Genomic DNA, 18,656 nt, shown 5'->3' with positions numbered 1-18,656 from the left:
TTTTGATCAGCGCCATTCGGGTGATTTCAGTTACTCTAATAATTCAAAGTGCAGTCACGCACAAATCTCCAAGCCCAAGGCTGCGTGCTCAGTCCGCTGCTCTTCACCCTGCTGACGCATGACTGCGCTGCGACTTACAGTAGCAACCGCGTGCTGAAATATGCCGACGACACGACTCTGGTGGGTCTCATCACCGGGGGCGACGAGACTCAATACAGGTCGGAGGTCGACCTTCTGGCCACGTGGTGCAGGGACAACAACCTCCTGCTGAACGTCAACAAGACCAAGGAGATTGTTGTTGACTTCCGGAAGGGTCACACCCAACACCTGCCACTGACCATCGACGGTGCTGTGGTGGAGAGAGTGAGCTGCACCAGATTCCTGCGGGTGCACGTCAGTGAGGATCTCTCCTGGTCCACCAACACCGCATCACTGGCGAAGAAAGCTGTACTTCCTACAGAAACTCAGGCAAGCAAGTGCTCCTCCGGCCGTCATGACTACATTCTACCGTGGCACCATTGAGAGCGTCCTCTCCAGTTGTATCGCTGTTTGGGGTGGTAGCTGCACTGAATACAACATGAAGGTCCTACAGCGCATAGTGAAGACAGCTGGTAAGATTATTGGTGCTTCGCTCCCCTCCCTGAAGGACATTTACACGTCCCATCTCACCCGCAAGGCGACCATGATTGTGAGTGATGTGAGTCACCCCGCTCACTCTATTTGATCTTCTGCCCTCTGGGAAAAGGTACAGAAGCCTGCGCTCCCGCACCACCAGACTCACCAACAGCTTCATACTCCAGGCTGTTAGGATCCTGAACTCTCTCCCCCCTTCTGCGTAGCGTCCTGTACTTTTGCGCTATATTCTGACTGTCTGCTGTATGCACACTTGCTCCATTTTTGCTTCTCTTAATTGTTGTTATTTGTTTATTTATTATTTATTCATCACTCTTATTTATTCATTGTTTGTGCCTTCTTGTTTTTAGTTTTTGTGTTGTTTACTTGTATGTATATTGTGTACTATGTCTTGTCACCGTGGGATGGTGGGAACGTAATTTCGATCTCTTTGTCCGTCTTGACATGTGAAGAAATTGACAATAAAGCAGACTTTGACTTTTTGATTATGTCGTAAAATCAGTTGACCAATAATGTCTTAAAAAGCTCAGTCATATTTAGTACAAATTTGCTAATATTCCTTAAATTCTGCCTGGGTATGTAAACTTATAGATCTATACATGCATTTGCTTTAACAGTCATAACGAACAGCCGTGTCAGGAAGGCCATACAACATGGCACGTGACAAAAACAAGTGTGACAACCTTGCCATAGTGTTTACCTGGATTTGATGATGGCGATTCAGCGTTGTTTGGACATTGCTCTTGGCTGGTAACGGTGTCAGAGGGCTTAATGTTGTTGCTTATACTCTCAATCTGGAGCTCTGCCTGGGGCCTATGGTTCTGCATGTTGCTTAGAGAGCACATAATTGTGGATACAGGGTGATGTTTTGAACTGCAAGCTTCTGTAGCGCTCTCAGGCTCCTTTTTCAGTGTTTCTGTTCCTATGTGGTTCACCAGGTCACAGGCAGCTGATTCAAGGGTGTCTGTGCAGGGCTTCAGTCTGTGCTGTGGGTCTTCTTGTATGCAATACTGGGATTCACTGTTACAGTCTAAGGGTCCATTTGCTATGGAAGGGTGACACTCCTCTGGTAGAGGTCCATTATGTTTAGTACAGCTCTGGCAGGGTGGCATGTTGCATTTAGAACCAACCTGCTGTGATAATGTGTCCCGTGTTAGAGAGGGCCCATCTGGGTCATCAGATGGACTGCAAAGTTTAGAGCACGGGCCAGGAGAAGAAGTCCTTTGTAAAGAAGGTTTTCTCCTCACATCCTCTGGCACTGTACAAAATTTACACACATCTTTATCGTCAGAATCCAACTGTGCGGATGGTGGCTTGGATGAAGTATTCTGCTTGGTGGACAAGTGTCGCATGATGCTGCACTGGAGCGCGATGACATCCTGAAGCCACTGTTTGAAACATCAAGACAAAATTTTAATTAAAATATTCAATTCTATGTATCATGGTATACCGTTTTTTTCCGTGTATAGTGCGCCCCCATGTATAGTACGCACCCCTAACAATGGCATGCTGATGCTGGAAAAAAGCTTGTACCCATGTATAATACGCACCCAATTTTTATGAATTTTTTTTAAATTTTTTTTTTTTTTTTTTAAGTCCCAAAGATCGTCACACACGCAGGGAGGCAATGGGTCCCATTTTTAAAGTCTTTGGTATGGTCTTAACTAGGCTGGATGTCATTTTTTTTGTTGGCGTTGATTTCTCCGACTGCCCCTAAACGCACCACCGCGCTCCGTGCGCACACGGCGGCTCTGTATGGGAGAGACGTTGAAGAGGAATAAAAACACCCTTGGAAACCAAAACTTGCCCCTCGTCGTGACTCGGAGCCGCAACAAATGTTTCGGATTTGTGTAGGGTACATTGTGACAGACGGCAAACTAGCAGGTGATCGAGCGAGCGTCTGATACAAGAGCATTGCGGTCGTATGGAGCGTGTTTGAAATGAACAGCAGAGACGAAAGGAACAAGGCAAAGTGTTGTGAAATAAAATATTACCTGTAATACGCATTTTGTTATTTGCTGATTGAAACTGCTAATTAAACTGTGAATTGAAACTAATAGGTGGAGAACTGAACTCTCGCTCTTTATATAGCTGACGTGTCTTGCGCAACCGTTCTGCGCATCTGTAATGGCGGCCTCCGTATGACGTCCGGTCCGCGATGGAGATTAAAAAACAAACAATATTTGACAATAACACACCATCGAGGATTGCACCATCGCATCAAACGATGTGTCGTCAATTATGAATTTTACTAAGTGTGTTGGGCAGGATGGCTGAATGCGATGCGCGATTGACAACAAACAAGAAGAAAGGTGAGTTTTATTTCGGGGGAGATTTGTCATGTCTCGTCCCCAGTTTTGCTATGTGTCTAGGTTGCCATAGTTTCTGTTCGTGTCACCCCGCTCTTCCTGTGTCACCTCAATCGATGTAACGTGTTTTGTATTTAAGTCCTGTCTGCCCCTCGCTCACCGTTGGATCATTGCATGTGTTACTGTCATTCTGTTCCTGTCTTTGGTAATGTCACCCTGTCTTTTTGTTCCACGACTTTGTCGGTCAGTCCTGTTGTTGGTTTTGTTGTACCATGACTTTAATTAAAAAAAAAAAAAAAAATTAAAAAAAAAAAAAATTAAAATTTTTTTTCTTTGTACCCATGTATAATACGCACCCCAGATTTTAGGACAATAAATTAGTAAAATATTGCGCACTATACACGGAAAAAAACGGTATTTATCTATGAAAGGGCTGCTTATATATGCATTTTCAGGCCTTAAATTGAGACATACAGTGCCTTGCGAAAGTATTCGGCCCCCTTGAACCTTTCAACATTTCGCGACATTTCAGGCTTCAAACAAAGATATAAAATTTTTATTTTTTGTCAAGAATCAACAACAAGTGGGACACAATCGTGAAGTGGAACGAAATTGATTGGATAATTTAAACCTTTTTAACAAATAAAAGTGGGGCATGCAATATTATTCGGCCCCCTCGCGCTAATACTTTGTAGCGCCACCTTTTGCTGCAATTACAGCTACAAGTCGCTTGAGGTATGTCTCTATGAGTTTTGCACATCGAGAGACTGGAATTCTTGCCCATTCTTCCTTGCAAAACAGCTCGAGCTCAGTGAGGTTGGATGGAGAGCGTTTGTGAACAGCAGTCTTCAGCTCTTTCCACAGATTCTCAATTGGATTCAGGTCTGGACTTTGACTTGGCCATTCTAACACCTGGATATGTCTATTTGTGAACCATTCCATCGTAGATTTGGCTTTATGTTTTGGATCATTGTCCTGTTGGAAGATAAATCTCCGTCCCAGTCTCAGGTCTTTTGCAGACTCCAACAGGTTTTCTTCCAGAATGGTCCTGTATTTGGCCTCATCCATCTTTTCCATCAGTTTTAGCCATCTTCCTTGTCCCTGCTGAAGAAAAGCAGGCCCAAACCATGATGCTGCCACCACCATGTTTGACAGTGGGGATGGTGCGTTCAGGGTGATGAGCTGTGTTGCTTTTACGCCAAACATATCGTTTTGCATTGTGGCCAAAAAGTTCGATTTTGGTTTCATCTGACCAGAGCACCTTCTTCCACATGTTTGGTGTCTCCCAGGTGGCTTGTGGCAAACTTTAAACAAGACTTTTTATGGATATCTTTGAGAAATGGCTTTCTTCTCACCACTCTTCCATAAAGGCCAGATTTGTGCAGTGGACGACTGATTGTTGTCCTATGGACAGACTCTCCCACCTCAGCTGTAGTTATCTGCAGTTCATCCAGAGTGATCATGGGCCTCTTGGCTGCATCTCTGATCAGTCTCCTTGTTTGAGATGAAAGTTTGGAGGGACGGACGGGTCTTGGTAGATTTGGAGTGTGTGGTCTGATACTCCTTCCATTTCAATATAATTGCTTGCACAGTGCTCCTTGAGATGTTTAAAGCTTGGGAAATCTTTTTGTATCCAAATCCGGCTTTAAACTTCTCCACAACAGTATCTCGGACCTGCCTGGTGTGTTCCTTTGTCCTCAAAGCGCAGAGAGGCTTTAAACAGAACCCTGAGACTATCAAAGAGCAGGTGCATTTATACGGGAACTTGATTACACACAGTGCACTCTATTTATCATCAGTCATTTACGACAACATTGGATCATTCAAAGATCCTCACTGAACTTCTGTAGTGAGTTTGCTGCACTGAAAGTAAAGGGGACGAATAATATAGCACGCCCCACTTTTCAGTTTTTTATTTGTTAAAAAAAGTTTAAATTATCCAATCAATTTCGTTCTACTTCACGATTGTGTCCCACTTGTTGTTGATTCTTGACAAAAATTACAACTTTATATCTTTATGTTTGAAGCCTGAAATGTGGCGAAATGTTGAAAGGTTCAAGGGGGCCAAATACTTTCGCGAGGCACTGTATTTAAGCCCAATTTGCACAACATTATCTTACAGGATGTAAAAAATTGCTTGTATACAATAGTTTGGTTTCTGGAGTGCCTATCTACCCCTCAAGTGTGAGTATATAATCTTTTGTGAGATGCCCAATTCTGGTAGTGAGTCTGTATTTGACACGCAATCACATGTGCTGCTTCTTCTTCTACTACTACTTTGGGATTTGGCTTCATAGATATTAGGGGTGTAACGATTCATCGATACACATCGATTAATCGATATAATGCTCTACGATTTATTGGCATTGATGCTAAACGTAAACATCGATTTATATCGCCGTGTTTGACCTCGGACATTAGATGCGACTTTATTTTGAAATCCAGTTCATTGTTGCTTGCTTCCTCTTTCCGGGAGCAGTGCGCGCGGCGTTGTGTTGTGAGCAGAGCAGGCACGTGAAAGGGGAGTCGACAACTAGTACGTGGCTCCTGGGCTGGTGCTATGGCTAGTGTCCAAAAAGACGAAGAAATTTGCTTCCCTTTAAGCTTCAAGTCATTCGTTTGGAAGCACTTTGGATTCCAAAGAAAAGATGGCTCAACGGACAAGACACGTGCAGTTCGTAAATCCTGCCATGCGGTGATCAAATATTCAGGGACCACAAATCTCACCGCACATTTAAAGAAAAAACACGACATCAAAGTTCAGTGTTAAAATAAGCACGTTGTATACTACAATAATCTTGTAATTTCCTAAATAAAGAGTTTGCAGTACCTTGTTGATTTTGCGTATGTTATAAATCAGGATATTGTTCTATATTTTTTATTTAAAAAAATAGATATATCGATCGATATATCGTGATATATCGTGAATGAATCGCAGCAGGCTTTAAGATATCGGCAAATATCGTATCGTAGTTCTTTGTATCGATATGATATCGTGTCGTGACAAAACCCGCGATTTACACCCCTAATTAATACGTATGAAGACGGCCACTTCATGCACATCACTACCTTGTCAGTGGCTGAAACCATCAGCATCGCACATAGAATATGCTGAAGGATGCAATATCGATTTTGCCCGTCCAGCCCAGAAACAAAAACCAGAAGTTCCAACTCCTGAGGAAAGTGCTGCGAGAAAACTGCTGAATGTTCCTCCACCAACTGAAGAGCAGAAAGCTGCCTTTTACAAGGCTTTGTCTGAATGCGGTGGAAGACCAGCAATTACGATCGTAGAGCACTATATATCGTGATATATCGTGAATGAATCGCAGCAGGCTTTAAGATATCGGCAAATATCGTATCGTAGTTCTTTGTATCGATATGATATCGTATCGTGACAAAACCCGCGATTTACACCCCTAATAGAGATACATAGAAACACTAGATGATCGCTTTAGCTGGTTGACGACGTGCAGACCTGTCCACCATCTTGGACCGGGAGTCACGGGAAATGGTCATGCTGACGTCAGCAGCGCGACGCGACGTCGCGCGTCAGCAGCGCAACGTCGCGTCAGCAGCTCGGCGGTTGTTTACATAAAGGACAAAGATCGACTCGTCCAGGCACGGACAATGCTTTTACGCACGCCCAGTCCTACTCTACCGAGCTGTCTTTCACCACACGCCTGTAAGTTTGTTTTGTTAAATAAAGAGCCGTTTACCAAACCCACGTCTTTCCTTGAACTTTGTTAATGCTACAATATAGTTATATAGTACCGTTTTTTTCCGTGTATAGTGCGCAAAATTTAACTAATTTATTGTCCTAAAATCTGGGGTGCGTATTATACATGGGTAAAAAAAAATTTTTTTTTATTTTATTTTTTTAAAAGAAAGTCATGGTACAACAAAACCAACAACAGGACTGACCGACAAAGTCGTGGAACAAAAAGACAGGGTGACAGTACCAAAGACAGGAACAGAATGACAGTAACAGATGCAATGATCCAACGGTGAGCAAGGGGCAGACAGGACTTAAATACAAAACACGTTACATCGATTGAGGTGACACAGGAAGAGAGGGGCGACGCGAACAGAAACTATGGCAACCTAGACACATAGCAAAACTGGGGACAAGACATGACAAATCTCCCCCGAAATAAAACTCACCTTTCTTCTTGTTTGTTGTCAATCGCGCATCGCATTCAGCCATCGTGCCCAACACACTTAGTCAAAAAAATCCATAATTGACGACACATCGTTTGATGTGATGGTGCAATCCTTGATGGTGTGTTATTGTCAAATATTGTTTGTTTTTAATCTCCATCGCGGACCGGACGTCATACGGAGGCCGCCATTACAGATGCGCAGAACGTATGCGCAAGACACGTCAGCTATATTAAGAGCGAGATATGTTTTCTTCCTATTAGTTTCAATTCACAGTTTAATTAGCAGTTTCAATCAGCAAATAACAAAATGCGTATTACAGGTAATATTTTATTTCACAACACTTTGCCTTGTTCCTTTCGTCTCTGCTGTTCATTTCAAACACGCTCCATACGACCGCAATGCTCTTGTATCAGACGCTCGCTCGATCACCTGCTAGTTTGCTGTCTGTCACAATGTACCCTACACAAATCCGAAACATTTGTTGCGGCTCCGAGTCACGACGAGGGGCAAGTTTTGGTTTCCAAGGGTGTTTTTATTCCTCTTCAACGTCTCTCCCATACAGAGCCGCCTCTTTCCCGTGCGCGCACGGAGCGCGGTGGTGCGTTTAAGGGCAGTCGGAGAAATCAACGCCAACAAAAAAAATTACATCCAGCCTAGTTAAGACCATACCAAAGACTATAAAAATGGGACCCATTGCCTCCCTGCGTGTGTGACGATCATTGGGACTTAAAAAAAAAAAAAAAAAAAAACATTAGAATTTTTTTTTTTTTAAAAATTCATAAAAATTGGGTGCGTATTATACATGGGTACAAGCTTTTTTCCAGCATCAGCATGCCATTCTTAGGGTGCGTACTATACATGGGGGCGCACTATACACGGAAAAAAACGGTAGATCTGTGGAATAACGACGAGGCTGACGTCAGGGCGCAGGCGCGGCGATGTTGACAAAGGACGAGGAATTTGATCGATGGATTTAGTGATTTACAGTGCACAGATGGTTTAATAACATTATTGCTTATATAATAGTTATTTGATATATAAATTATAGGGGTGTAAATCGCGGGTTTTGTCACGATACGATATATCGATACAAAGAAAAAAAAAACACAAGTCGCTGCCCCACCCAAACTATGAAAAAAAACGCGACTTATAGTCCGAAAATTACGGTAGTAAATTTGTTAGATCTAAACCAAAAAACAAACTACGGTATTTTCTGCACCATTAGGGGCACTTAAAAGCCTTTAATTTTCTCCAAAAACAAAGGTGCGCCTTTTAATAAGGTGAGGCTTGTGAGTGGACTGAATCCCAAAATCTGGAAAGTTGTTTTGTGTTTATTCCGCCACACAGAGTTGTAATGTACAGACGTAATATGTAGACCCGATGAACCAATCAGAGGACATTACGTTTCACGTAGATCGGAGCGTTAAACCAATCAGTGGACTGTACATAACACGTAGCATACGTACGTCCGCCGCCATTGATAAATAAATACCGTTTTTTTCCATGTTTAATGCGCAAAATTTAACTAATTTATTGTCCTAAAATTTGGGGTGCTCATTATACATGGGTACAATTTCTTTAAAAAAAAATTTTTGTAAGAAAATCATGGTACAACAATTTTTGAAGAAAATCTTGTCACGGATGGAGTGTGGAAAGGAGCAGGGCGACCAAGTGCAGCTTGGACCAGGGTTCATTGGAGTAACTCAAAACACAGACTTGGTAAACTAACATAACTCTCTAACAAAACCAACAACAGGACTGACCGACAAAGACGTGGAACAAAAAGACAGGGTGACATTACCAAAGACAGGAACAGAAACCTGTGTTATTGTCAAATATTGTTTGGTTTTTGATCTCCATCGCGGACTGGACGTCATACGGAGGCAGTATCACTGCGCATGCGCACTATGGATCCGATGCAAATAGTCCTCTTCTTGACTGACAATGAATGTGATAGTTTAATATAATCAGCAAATAACAAAATGCGTACTACAGGTAATATTTTATTTCACAACACTTTGCCTTGTTCCTTTTGTCTCTTCTGTCCACTTCAAACACGCTCCATACGAACGCAATGCTCTCGTATCAGACGCTTGCTCGATCACCTGCTCGTTTGCTGTCACAATGTACCCTAAACAAATCTGAAACATTTGTTGCGGCTCCGAGTCACGACGAGGGGCAAGTTTTGGTTTCCAAGGGTGTTTCTATTCCTCTTCAACTTCTCTCCCATACAGAGCCACTTTTTTCCAGCATCGACATGCCATTTTTAGCGTGCGTATTATACATGGGGGCGCATTATACATGGAAAAAAAACGGTACTATTGTTTGTGCAACGAAAACAGCATTAGAACCCGCTAAAATGACAGAGACAAAGAGACATGCTTACGAGGCACAATTAGAGCTTTTTGGTAAGCCAGGGTCATTGCAGAAGAGCAACGTGACCACAATGAGACAATGACAACTTGCCAAACCGTTTAATTTGGGTACAGAAGATGAGGATTTTGATGGATTTGCGTATTAATATCGATTAACAATGTGAGTACAATACATCATTAAATAGTAGAGTAAAGTACAATGGAACGGACTGCCTTGCCCCTATGACATCTTTACCGTGAGTCATGGCATGCATGCGCCCTATAATGCGGGGTGCGTCCTACGTGTGGACTAAGTACAGAAAACCCCCTGGGATCAAGTCTGCCCCTTTTAACCCGACGCGCCTTATGTTGCGGAAAATACGGTATTAAGGTACACCTTTATTTTTTGAGAGAATTTAAAAGAAAATGAAAAGCTTTTAAGTGCGTATATACGATATATATGAGGAAAAAAAATCATTTTGATTCCATCTTATTATTTTATTATTGTCGAGTGCAACTTGAGCTCGAGTGCAACTTGAGCTCGAGTGCAACTCAAGTTGCACTTTTCAGTTTCCACGCTAGATGGAGCCCGCCACACAAAGCGTTTGACGTCTCATTAGCGCCCTCCCACCCCCGGAAGAGAAGCGAACGCGCAGCGTTTGACGTCCGACTACGCCCCCCCCCGGAAGAGAAGCGAAGGCGCAGCGTTGGACGTTAGCAGCAGATGGTTTGATAACATTATTGCTTATATAATAGTTATTTGGTATATAATTTATATATCGTTATATGGGCCTGTGGAATATTTTGAAGTTCAAGAGCCGTCAGCGGCGCGCACGCATTGTTGACAAAGGACGATTGATGGATTTAATGAATTGGAGTGACGCAGATGGTTTTATTAACGTGTTATTTATGTAATCGTTTTTTGAATAACTCTGAATTTAAGTCAGGGCCGTTCTCAGCTCTTAGTTTGTGTTTATGTCACGTTAGCATAGCTATCGTTTAGCCTGTTGTTGCTCGTTCATGACTGTTCTTGGTGTTGGATTTTGTCGAATAAATTGCCCCCTAAAATGCGACTTATATGTTTTTTTTCGTTTTTTTGGGCATTTTATGCCTGGTGCGACTTATACTCCGGTGCGACTTTTAGTCAGAAAATTACGGTACTAATAGTGTCAACAATTTGAACCTCATTTTATTTGAATACAATTGGAATCTTACCTCCTGCTGTTCAGCATCTGTGGTGAGGTGCTTTGAGGAGTGATGTTCAGGGGGACCATTACAAACTAACTCCAATTGGCGCACCCCTGCAGGATGTAGAATGGAGGGTGGATTCTTGTACTGGGACTTGATGGCATCTGGTACCTGAAAACAAAAACGCAATTGTTACAAAAACAATTGTAGAAGATGGACAACAATTTAGGAACTTCAGAAATATACCAGTTTATCTGAACATATGCAAAAACACACATTGTACTGTGGCACAGTCTACCTTGATAGTCTTTTTGTTGCACTGCTGAGTGGTCCGACAGTTTGGTGAAAACTGCCGATGGACTCTGCGAAGAAAGTCCAACTTGACTGCATGTTGGGACATTCTGTCTTGAAAGTCATCGAAAAGCTGACACCGACTGGACAGGCTAAGGCTTCTCTGATTTAGCTAAGCAACCAAAAATGCACAAAAAAAACACACAAAGCTAAGCATTGTATTTAACCAGAAGATGTTATTTGCAGTTCTACGCCACTCACCACTAAATGCTCAACGTGATTTGGGCACATCCATTTACCAGCAGGTAAAGCTGTAAGTGGTGGGTCTAGACAGTCCGTGTGGAACAGGAGAGGACAGTAGTCGCACTGTATCAAGGGAGCCAACCTGCAACTTCTACACCGAGTAATAAAACACAAAGACAGCAAAACAATCAAGAATATAAGAGATCTATTTATATGTCAGTACATATTATGGTATATCAGAATACCTGTTGCATGAAAAACAGACTTTGACTGGTAACGGCACCAGACCATTCGGATCTAGTTCATATTGCGGTCGCCTGAATGGCCTGCCAAGCAATTCCTCCTTTTTCCTTCGTTTACTGCTGCCTGAACACAGATAACATGTTTGTTACCAAACTTTGTAGAAGTGATAAACCTATTACAACAATGCTATTTAATTTTGGGCCCAGAACCAATACCCTGAGAGGCCCAGCTTGTCAGTTTTAAATTGCATTCAAGAGATGCAGAGGGTTATCACAAAGATAACAAAACTTCCTACAGTGTTTGATACTGTGAATGTAACACATGCATAGCCTACCCACATAGCTGACAATGCTAAAACCCATTACAGTGGTAAGATACTGGGGGGGAAAACATCCATTTCAACTTTGAAACGCAAAATTGACACCAAAACCTGTTGATACACTGTGTATGACCTAGCTACATTCCTTGATTTAAAAAAAAATTGGCCCAACCGAAATCATAATTGAATATTATTGTATTACATGGGCGGCTCGTGGCGCACTGGGTAGCACGTCCGCCTCACAGTTAGGAGGGTGCGGGTTCGATTCTACCTCCGGCCCTCCCTGTGTGGAGTTTGCATGTTCTCCCCGGGCCCGCGTGGGCTTTCTCCGGGCACTCCGGTTTCCTCCCACATCCCAAAAACATGCTTGGTAGGCCGATTGAGCACTCCAAATTGTCCCTAGGTGTGGGTGCGAGTGCGTATGGTTGTTTGTCTCTGTGTGCCCTGAGATTGGCTGGCAACCGGTTTAGGGTGTCCCCCGCCTACTGCCCGATGACGGCTGGGATAGGCTCCAGCACGCCCGCGACCCCCGTAGGGACTAAGCGGTACAGAAAATGTATGTATGTATGTACGTACGTACGTACGTACGTACGTACGTACGTACGTACGTACGTATGTATGTATGTATGTATGTATTAAAAGCATTAGCTGACTTTCATTTGACAATGCTTTTTAGGTACTGACTAACCTGGCAATGCAGTGGTACATGTAAGTTCGCTAGGTAGCTGGAACTGTGTAGGATTTCTCTCCAAAGCGGCTGCTATGAGCAGCTGAAAGGGCCTCTTGAGAAGACGTGGTACTGGAGAAGATAATACAGTATTCTCCAGCTCTGTGCCCTGAACATCATCCTCAGGCGCCTCCTCTTCTCCATCATTCTGCTCCTCTGAGGGGGTAGGGGTCGACGAAGTATTGGAAGTTGGCGTGCCTGGCCGGCTGCTTGGCCTGCTGCTACTCCTACGGTCCAAGAGGCGTACCTGGGCCACGCGAAGACCAGGCCCTGCTGCTCCAGCCCCTGGGGGAAGGCCATCAAGACGCAGTGGGCCAGTGCCAAGCTCCAGCTCCATAGCTGGAGATGAAGCACGTTTATTAACAGAAGACTTTTCCAGCAGGCCGTTGGTTTGTTCAGACTTGTGCTCTCGCTTCTGAAAAAGATCATAAGAAAAACATTAAACCTTCATCAAAATTTTGTTTTGTCTGAAGCCTACCAGCAGTGCAAAGAGATTTGGTAGAGGGCCAAATCTGATCTACAACACACCTTTTTTCGAACATTGCAGCGGTGGCACATCCATTCTCCTGGAGGAAGCATCTCTTCACTCAGGGGTGGGTTGCTATGCCAAATGAGGAAACAATCAGTCAATAAGTCAGTTATCAGTTTTTGATAAAACTTATTGCACGTCTTTGCGATGAGCGTATTTCACGTACCATCATCGCAATGACATTATTTTTTGTTATATCGTGCAGCCCTTTGAATGTGTAGATAAGTGTTTGACATAAATATTGAGGTTCCGACAAAGCATATTTCTCAAAGTTACTATTAATAAAGGATGGATTAAGATGCTCTGTGTTGAACATGATATAAAATAGGTAAAATTGAAAGAGTCATGATGGGGCCACTTGACAAATTGACACAAATAGAAATAATATGCGAAGTGCTACGAGGATACGACACCACATTTAAGGTCGTAAGTAGAACTATTACTGTACATGATGTTCTTAATGAGTTTGATCAAGTGCAATTGGTTTTAGAGCAAAATAATGACAACTTACCAGCACTGGAGGTGGAACGCTGCAGGGCAATGATCACAACACAACAAATCCCCTCCTTCTCTGCAACTATCGCAGGTGTCGTGGTTGGTGGCCCTGCCGCTTCTACGGACGTCTCTCCCCAACTTCCGACTTCTCTTTTCAACCTCCTCAGACTTTGGGGGCGCCAGAAGTGTCTGAATTTGCTGTAGATGTAGTTTGCACCAATCGGTCACTACTTTCCAGTATACTTCACTAATTTGTACATAGAGTATAGCATATGTCCACGGTTGCCATTCCAAGCAAGGCTTGAAGGGTTCCTGTGGCCTCGTTAACCCCTTCCAACAGCAAGACTACTATAGATTGCTAGGAAATGTACAATGAAATAGGAAGCTGAAAATATAAACGATTACATATTTGCATTTTTAATAGTACTAGAATGTAAACTGAGCGTTTGGGCCAAGAAACCTTACCTCCATTAAGCCCCCAGATGTATCCAAATCGTACACAATCGTCGGGGTCTCCATTTTGTTCCACATTCATCCAGGGCAAACGTAACAAGTTAAATGGGCAATCCAAATTGTCACTGGACACTTGATAATGGGTGTCAGTCCAACAACGCCAGCAATGCCCGTTTACGTATTTTAAAATGATTTGAACAACGGACTGCCCAAGAAACGCTGGCTATCGTTAGCCGGCTAATGGGCTAACGACGACGTCAGGCAGTCAAGGTTGCAGGGCGAGCGGATTCGTTAGCTTCTTAGGTACCACGCAAAAACAAAACTGAGCGACAATCGCGTTTTAACACACGGGAGTCTTCGAACTACCCTTTAACGGTAAGAGCAATACAATATGGCGTATTTTGTGTCCAAACACGCCTGTTGTTTGGTACAAACCCCCCATCCGCGGCCTAGCTGGCCAGCAATGATTCTTGTTTCTGCTCCTGCAAAAACGAGCCCTGTAAATCTGCAAACCGATCCGCTTCCATTGTCAACAAAGGACGTAGTCTCAAAATATAACCGCCAAATAAGAGGATGCGATCCAAGATGCACGACTCCCAGAATCGTTTGCAATATGATCCACTGAAAAGGTAAGCAAAGATGCAAATTTAGATGATGTTATTGTGAAAACGGCAGTGCCTCCACACTGGGTGCTAGCAACATCCTCTCCCCTTTGGCTCAACCGCGAATTGCCGGCCGAGCATGCGCAGTGGAGCAGATGCGCTAACGTCAAGAAGGTAAATAGTCACTGAGTCTAGTGTAATTTTCGTTATTAATAACGGTTATTAATACAGTGCGTATATAACAGTACACAAATGTAGACAAATTAGCCAATTCTGCCTTATACCAACATGGTTTTAACAACAATACGTTACCCTTTGAGCAGCGCACAGTGTTGTAAATTGTATTTCTTGTCAAACGTTCACGACGAGACTATATGGTTGACATTTTGATCGGAATATTTCTACTGCGATAACCCAGTCGTTCCTTGCAACATCTCGTGGGAAACAAAAAGTACTGTTGGCACAAGGAATGAAGCTTCCAAAATAGATTTAATTTGACACCAAAAATACAATCGATTAGGAAGAGGTTCAAAATTTACTACTTCACAATCAATAATCATCTATGGGCGGAAAGGTGACGCACTGGTTAGCACGTCCGCCTCACAGTTAGGCGGGTGCGGGTTTGATTCCAGCTCCGGCCCTCCCCGTGTGGAGTTTGCATGTTTTCCCCGTGCCCGCGTGGGTTTCCTCCCACATCCCGAAACATGCTTGGTAGCCCAATTGAGCACTCCAAATTGCCCGTAGGTGCGAGTGCAGATAATCCTCTCTGTGTATCCTGCAATTGGCTGGCAAGCGGTTCAGGGTGTCCCCCCGCCTACTGCCCGATGACGGCTGGGATAGGCCCCAGCACGCCCGCGACCCCCGTGGGGAGAAGGGGTACAGATAATGGATGGGTGGAAGTCTCCATACGTCCATGAACGGACGTTATACTTTGTATCACCCATTTGGCACAATTCAGTAAATGTGCAGTAATTTTAGTCAAAGTCAGCTTTATTGTCAATCTCTTCACATGTCATGACACACAAAGAAACCGAAATTACGTTTTCTCTATCCCACGGTGACGAGACATATTACACGATAGACATACAAGTAAACGACACAATATAAAAACAAGAAGGCACAAACAATAAACAATAAGAATGATGAATAAATAATAAATAAACAGATAACAGATAAACAGATTTAGGCCTGTATTTATAATATTATAACACACATTATGTAACATATATTATACATGATGGTTTGGGGAAGAAATTGAGATGTGATTGACAATGGCCCACTAATAATGGTGCACTATACCGTGGATTGTCATTTTAATCACTACTTATTTCCCCGCGCGTCCCCTTTCCTGGCATTTCCCCTTGTCATTCAGTTTCTGTGCACAACTTCTTAGCAAGCATGGGCACCCGGTGTGCAGCTAAAGCGGGCGCTAAATTGCCAATTTCCCTGAAGGTCCGAGTTAAATTGCCAATTCACAGTGATAAACAGTGCTAAAACCGCTTTGCAGCGCAATTTTCTTTGTGTGGGGGTAGTGTTGGCTCATGAGTGAACGATCCGTTAAAAAAGAACGAATCTTTTCAGTGAACGAGAGTGAACGGATCACTTTCTAAAGTGATTCGTTCTTTTTTTCCGTTCATATAACTTCAACCAGCAGGTGTCGGTAATGCCCATTGAAGTTGGTGCCACCTCGCCGTAAAACAAAACGAAGAAAAGGACGTAATTTCGCCGTAAAACTTCACGAACGAGTCGTGAATTGCACTCGGCCCTCACTCACCTGGAGAGAAGGGACTCGTATGTGAGATTGCTGTTTGTGGACTTCAGTTCTGCCATCAACACCATTGTGCCACAACGCCTCATCAGCAAACTTGACACGCTGGGCCTCAGTACCTATCTCTGCAACTGGCTACTGGACTTCCTCTGTCAGAGGCCACAGGTAGTACGTGTTGGCGACAAAATCTCCGCCAGCATCACGCTGAGCACGGGGGCCCCCCAAGGCTGTGTGCTCAGTCCGCTGCTCTTCACCCTCCTGACGCATGACTGCAATGCAACCTACAGCGACAACCGTATAGTGAAGTTTGCTGACGACACGACTCTGGTGGGTCTCATCACCAAGGGAGACGAGACTCAATACAGGCTGGAGGTTGACCTTCTGACCACGTGGTGCAGGGACAACAACCTCCTGCTGAACGTCGACAAGACCAAGGAGATTGTTGTGGACTTCCGGAAGGGTCACACCCAACACCTGCCGCTGACCATCGACGGTGCTGTGGTGGAGAGAGTGAGCAGCGCCAAGTTCCTGGGGGTGCACATCAGTGAGGATCTCTCCTGGTCCACCAACACCGCATCACTGACTAAGAAAGCCCAGCGCCGCCTGTACTTCCTGCGGAAACTCAGCCGAACGAGCGCCCCTCCGGCCGCCATGACTACATTTTACCGCGGCACCATTGAGAGCGTCCTCTCCAGCTGTATTGCTGTTTGGGGTGGCGGCTGCACTGACCACAACTTGAAGGCCCTGCAGCGCATAGTGAACACGGCTGGTAAGATTATTGGTGCTTCGCTCCCCTCCTTGAAGGACATTTACACCTCCCATCTCACCCGCAAGGCGACCACGATTGTGAGTGATGTGAGTCACCCCGCTCACTCTTTGTTCGAGCTTTTGCCCTCTGGGAAGAGGTACAGAAGCCTGCGCTCCCGCACCACCAGACTCTCAAACAGCTTCATACTCCAGGCTGTCAGGATCCTGAACTCGCTTCCCCGTTCTGCGTAGCGTCCTGTACTTTTACTGTCTGTATGCACACTGGCTTTTATTCGTTGTGTTATCTATTTATTTATTATTTATTGTTACTCTTATTATTTATGCCTTCTTGTTTTTTATATTTTGTTGTTTACTTGTATGTCTATCGTGTAATATGTTTTGTCACCGTGGGATAGGGAAAACGTAATTTCGATCTCTTTGTGTGTCTCGGCATGTGAAGATGTTGACAATAAAGCAGACTTTGACTTTGATTTCCCGTTCACCAACGAACGATTCAAAAATGCTTTAAAAAGGCGTTTTTTGTTGTTGTTGTCTTAAACGGATTAACATCTTTTCCATTATTTGTAATGCAATCTAATGTAATATAATTGGAATTCGACTGATTGGCTTCTCGAACCGCCTTCTGGAACGGATTTTGGTATTTGTCAGGCTAGGAACAAGGAGAGGACTCGGATGCAGTGACAAAAAAAACTCAGGAATTCCTTTTGACCGGCGAGATCCGACAAAAATCAAAATCACCTCGAAGAGGGAAATCCAGGCAAAAAAAGCAAACTAACTAAATAGTTCTCTTTGTGAATCAAGAAATAAACAGGTACCGTGATTTTCCATGCATAATGCGCAAAATTTAACTAATTTATTGTCCTTAAATCTGGGGTGCGCATTATGCATGGGTACAACAATTTTTGAAGAAAATCTCCCTCGAAATAAAACTTGAAATCACCTTTCTTCTTGTTTGTTGTCAATCGCGCATCGCATTCAACCATCCTCCCCAACACACTTAGTCAGTAAAATTCATAATTGACGACACATCATTTGATCCTTGATGGTGTGTTATTGTCAAATATTGTTTGTTAATATTTTTTAATCTCCATTACAGACCGGATATCATACGGAGGCCGCCATGACAGTATGCGCAGAACGGATGCGCAAGACACGTCAGCTATATAAAGAGCGAGAGTTCAGTTTTCTACCTATTAGTTTCAATTTACAGTTTAATTAGCAGTTTCAATCAGCAAATAAAATGCGTATTACAGGTAATATTTTATTTCACAACACTTTGCCTTGTTACTTTCTTCTCTGCTGTTCACTTCAAACACGCTCCATACGAACACAATGCTCTCATATCAGACGCTTGCTCGATCACCTGCTCGTTTGCTGTCACAATGTACCCTACACAAATCCGAAACATTTCTTCGCTATCGAGTTTGCTAGCGCATGCGCAGTGATACTGACCGGCAGAATAACATCCGGTTGTTCCCAAAGATGATCTTTTTTCTGAAATAATTTTACGTTTATGGACTTAAGTAAGAGTCAAAATTTGGGTGCGTATTATACATGGGTACAGGCTTTTTTC

At 43.5% G+C, this 18,656-nt stretch overlaps 1 protein-coding gene across 8 annotated transcripts in view; it reads right to left on the bottom strand.

Moving 5' to 3' along the window:
• phf12b (PHD finger protein 12b) overlaps positions 1-14,683 on the bottom strand; it is a 50,190-nt gene extending 35,507 nt beyond the window's left edge. For all 8 annotated transcript variants that reach the window (XM_061280046.1, XM_061280048.1, XM_061280047.1 and 5 more), the window contains exons 1-9: positions 13,958-14,683; positions 13,509-13,690; positions 12,997-13,069; positions 12,430-12,883; positions 11,425-11,545; positions 11,198-11,330; positions 10,944-11,108; positions 10,673-10,816; positions 1,334-2,021 (exon numbers count right to left, since the gene is read on the bottom strand). In XM_061280046.1, coding sequence (XP_061136030.1) covers positions 1,334-2,021; positions 10,673-10,816; positions 10,944-11,108; positions 11,198-11,330; positions 11,425-11,545; positions 12,430-12,883; positions 12,997-13,069; positions 13,509-13,690; positions 13,958-14,023 — 2,026 coding nt within the window. In that variant the 5' untranslated portion in view covers positions 14,024-14,683. The remainder of the gene's footprint in view (positions 1-1,333; positions 2,022-10,672; positions 10,817-10,943; positions 11,109-11,197; positions 11,331-11,424; positions 11,546-12,429; positions 12,884-12,996; positions 13,070-13,508; positions 13,691-13,957) is intronic.
• Between the last annotated feature and the right edge of the window lie 3,973 nt (positions 14,684-18,656).

The sequence above is a fragment of the Syngnathus typhle genome, linkage group LG6, assembly GCF_033458585.1.
Source record: "Syngnathus typhle isolate RoL2023-S1 ecotype Sweden linkage group LG6, RoL_Styp_1.0, whole genome shotgun sequence".
Taxonomy (NCBI): Eukaryota; Metazoa; Chordata; class Actinopteri; order Syngnathiformes; family Syngnathidae; genus Syngnathus; species Syngnathus typhle.
The sequence above is the reverse complement of the archived record's forward strand: the minus strand, read 5'-3'. Positions and strand labels throughout refer to the sequence as shown.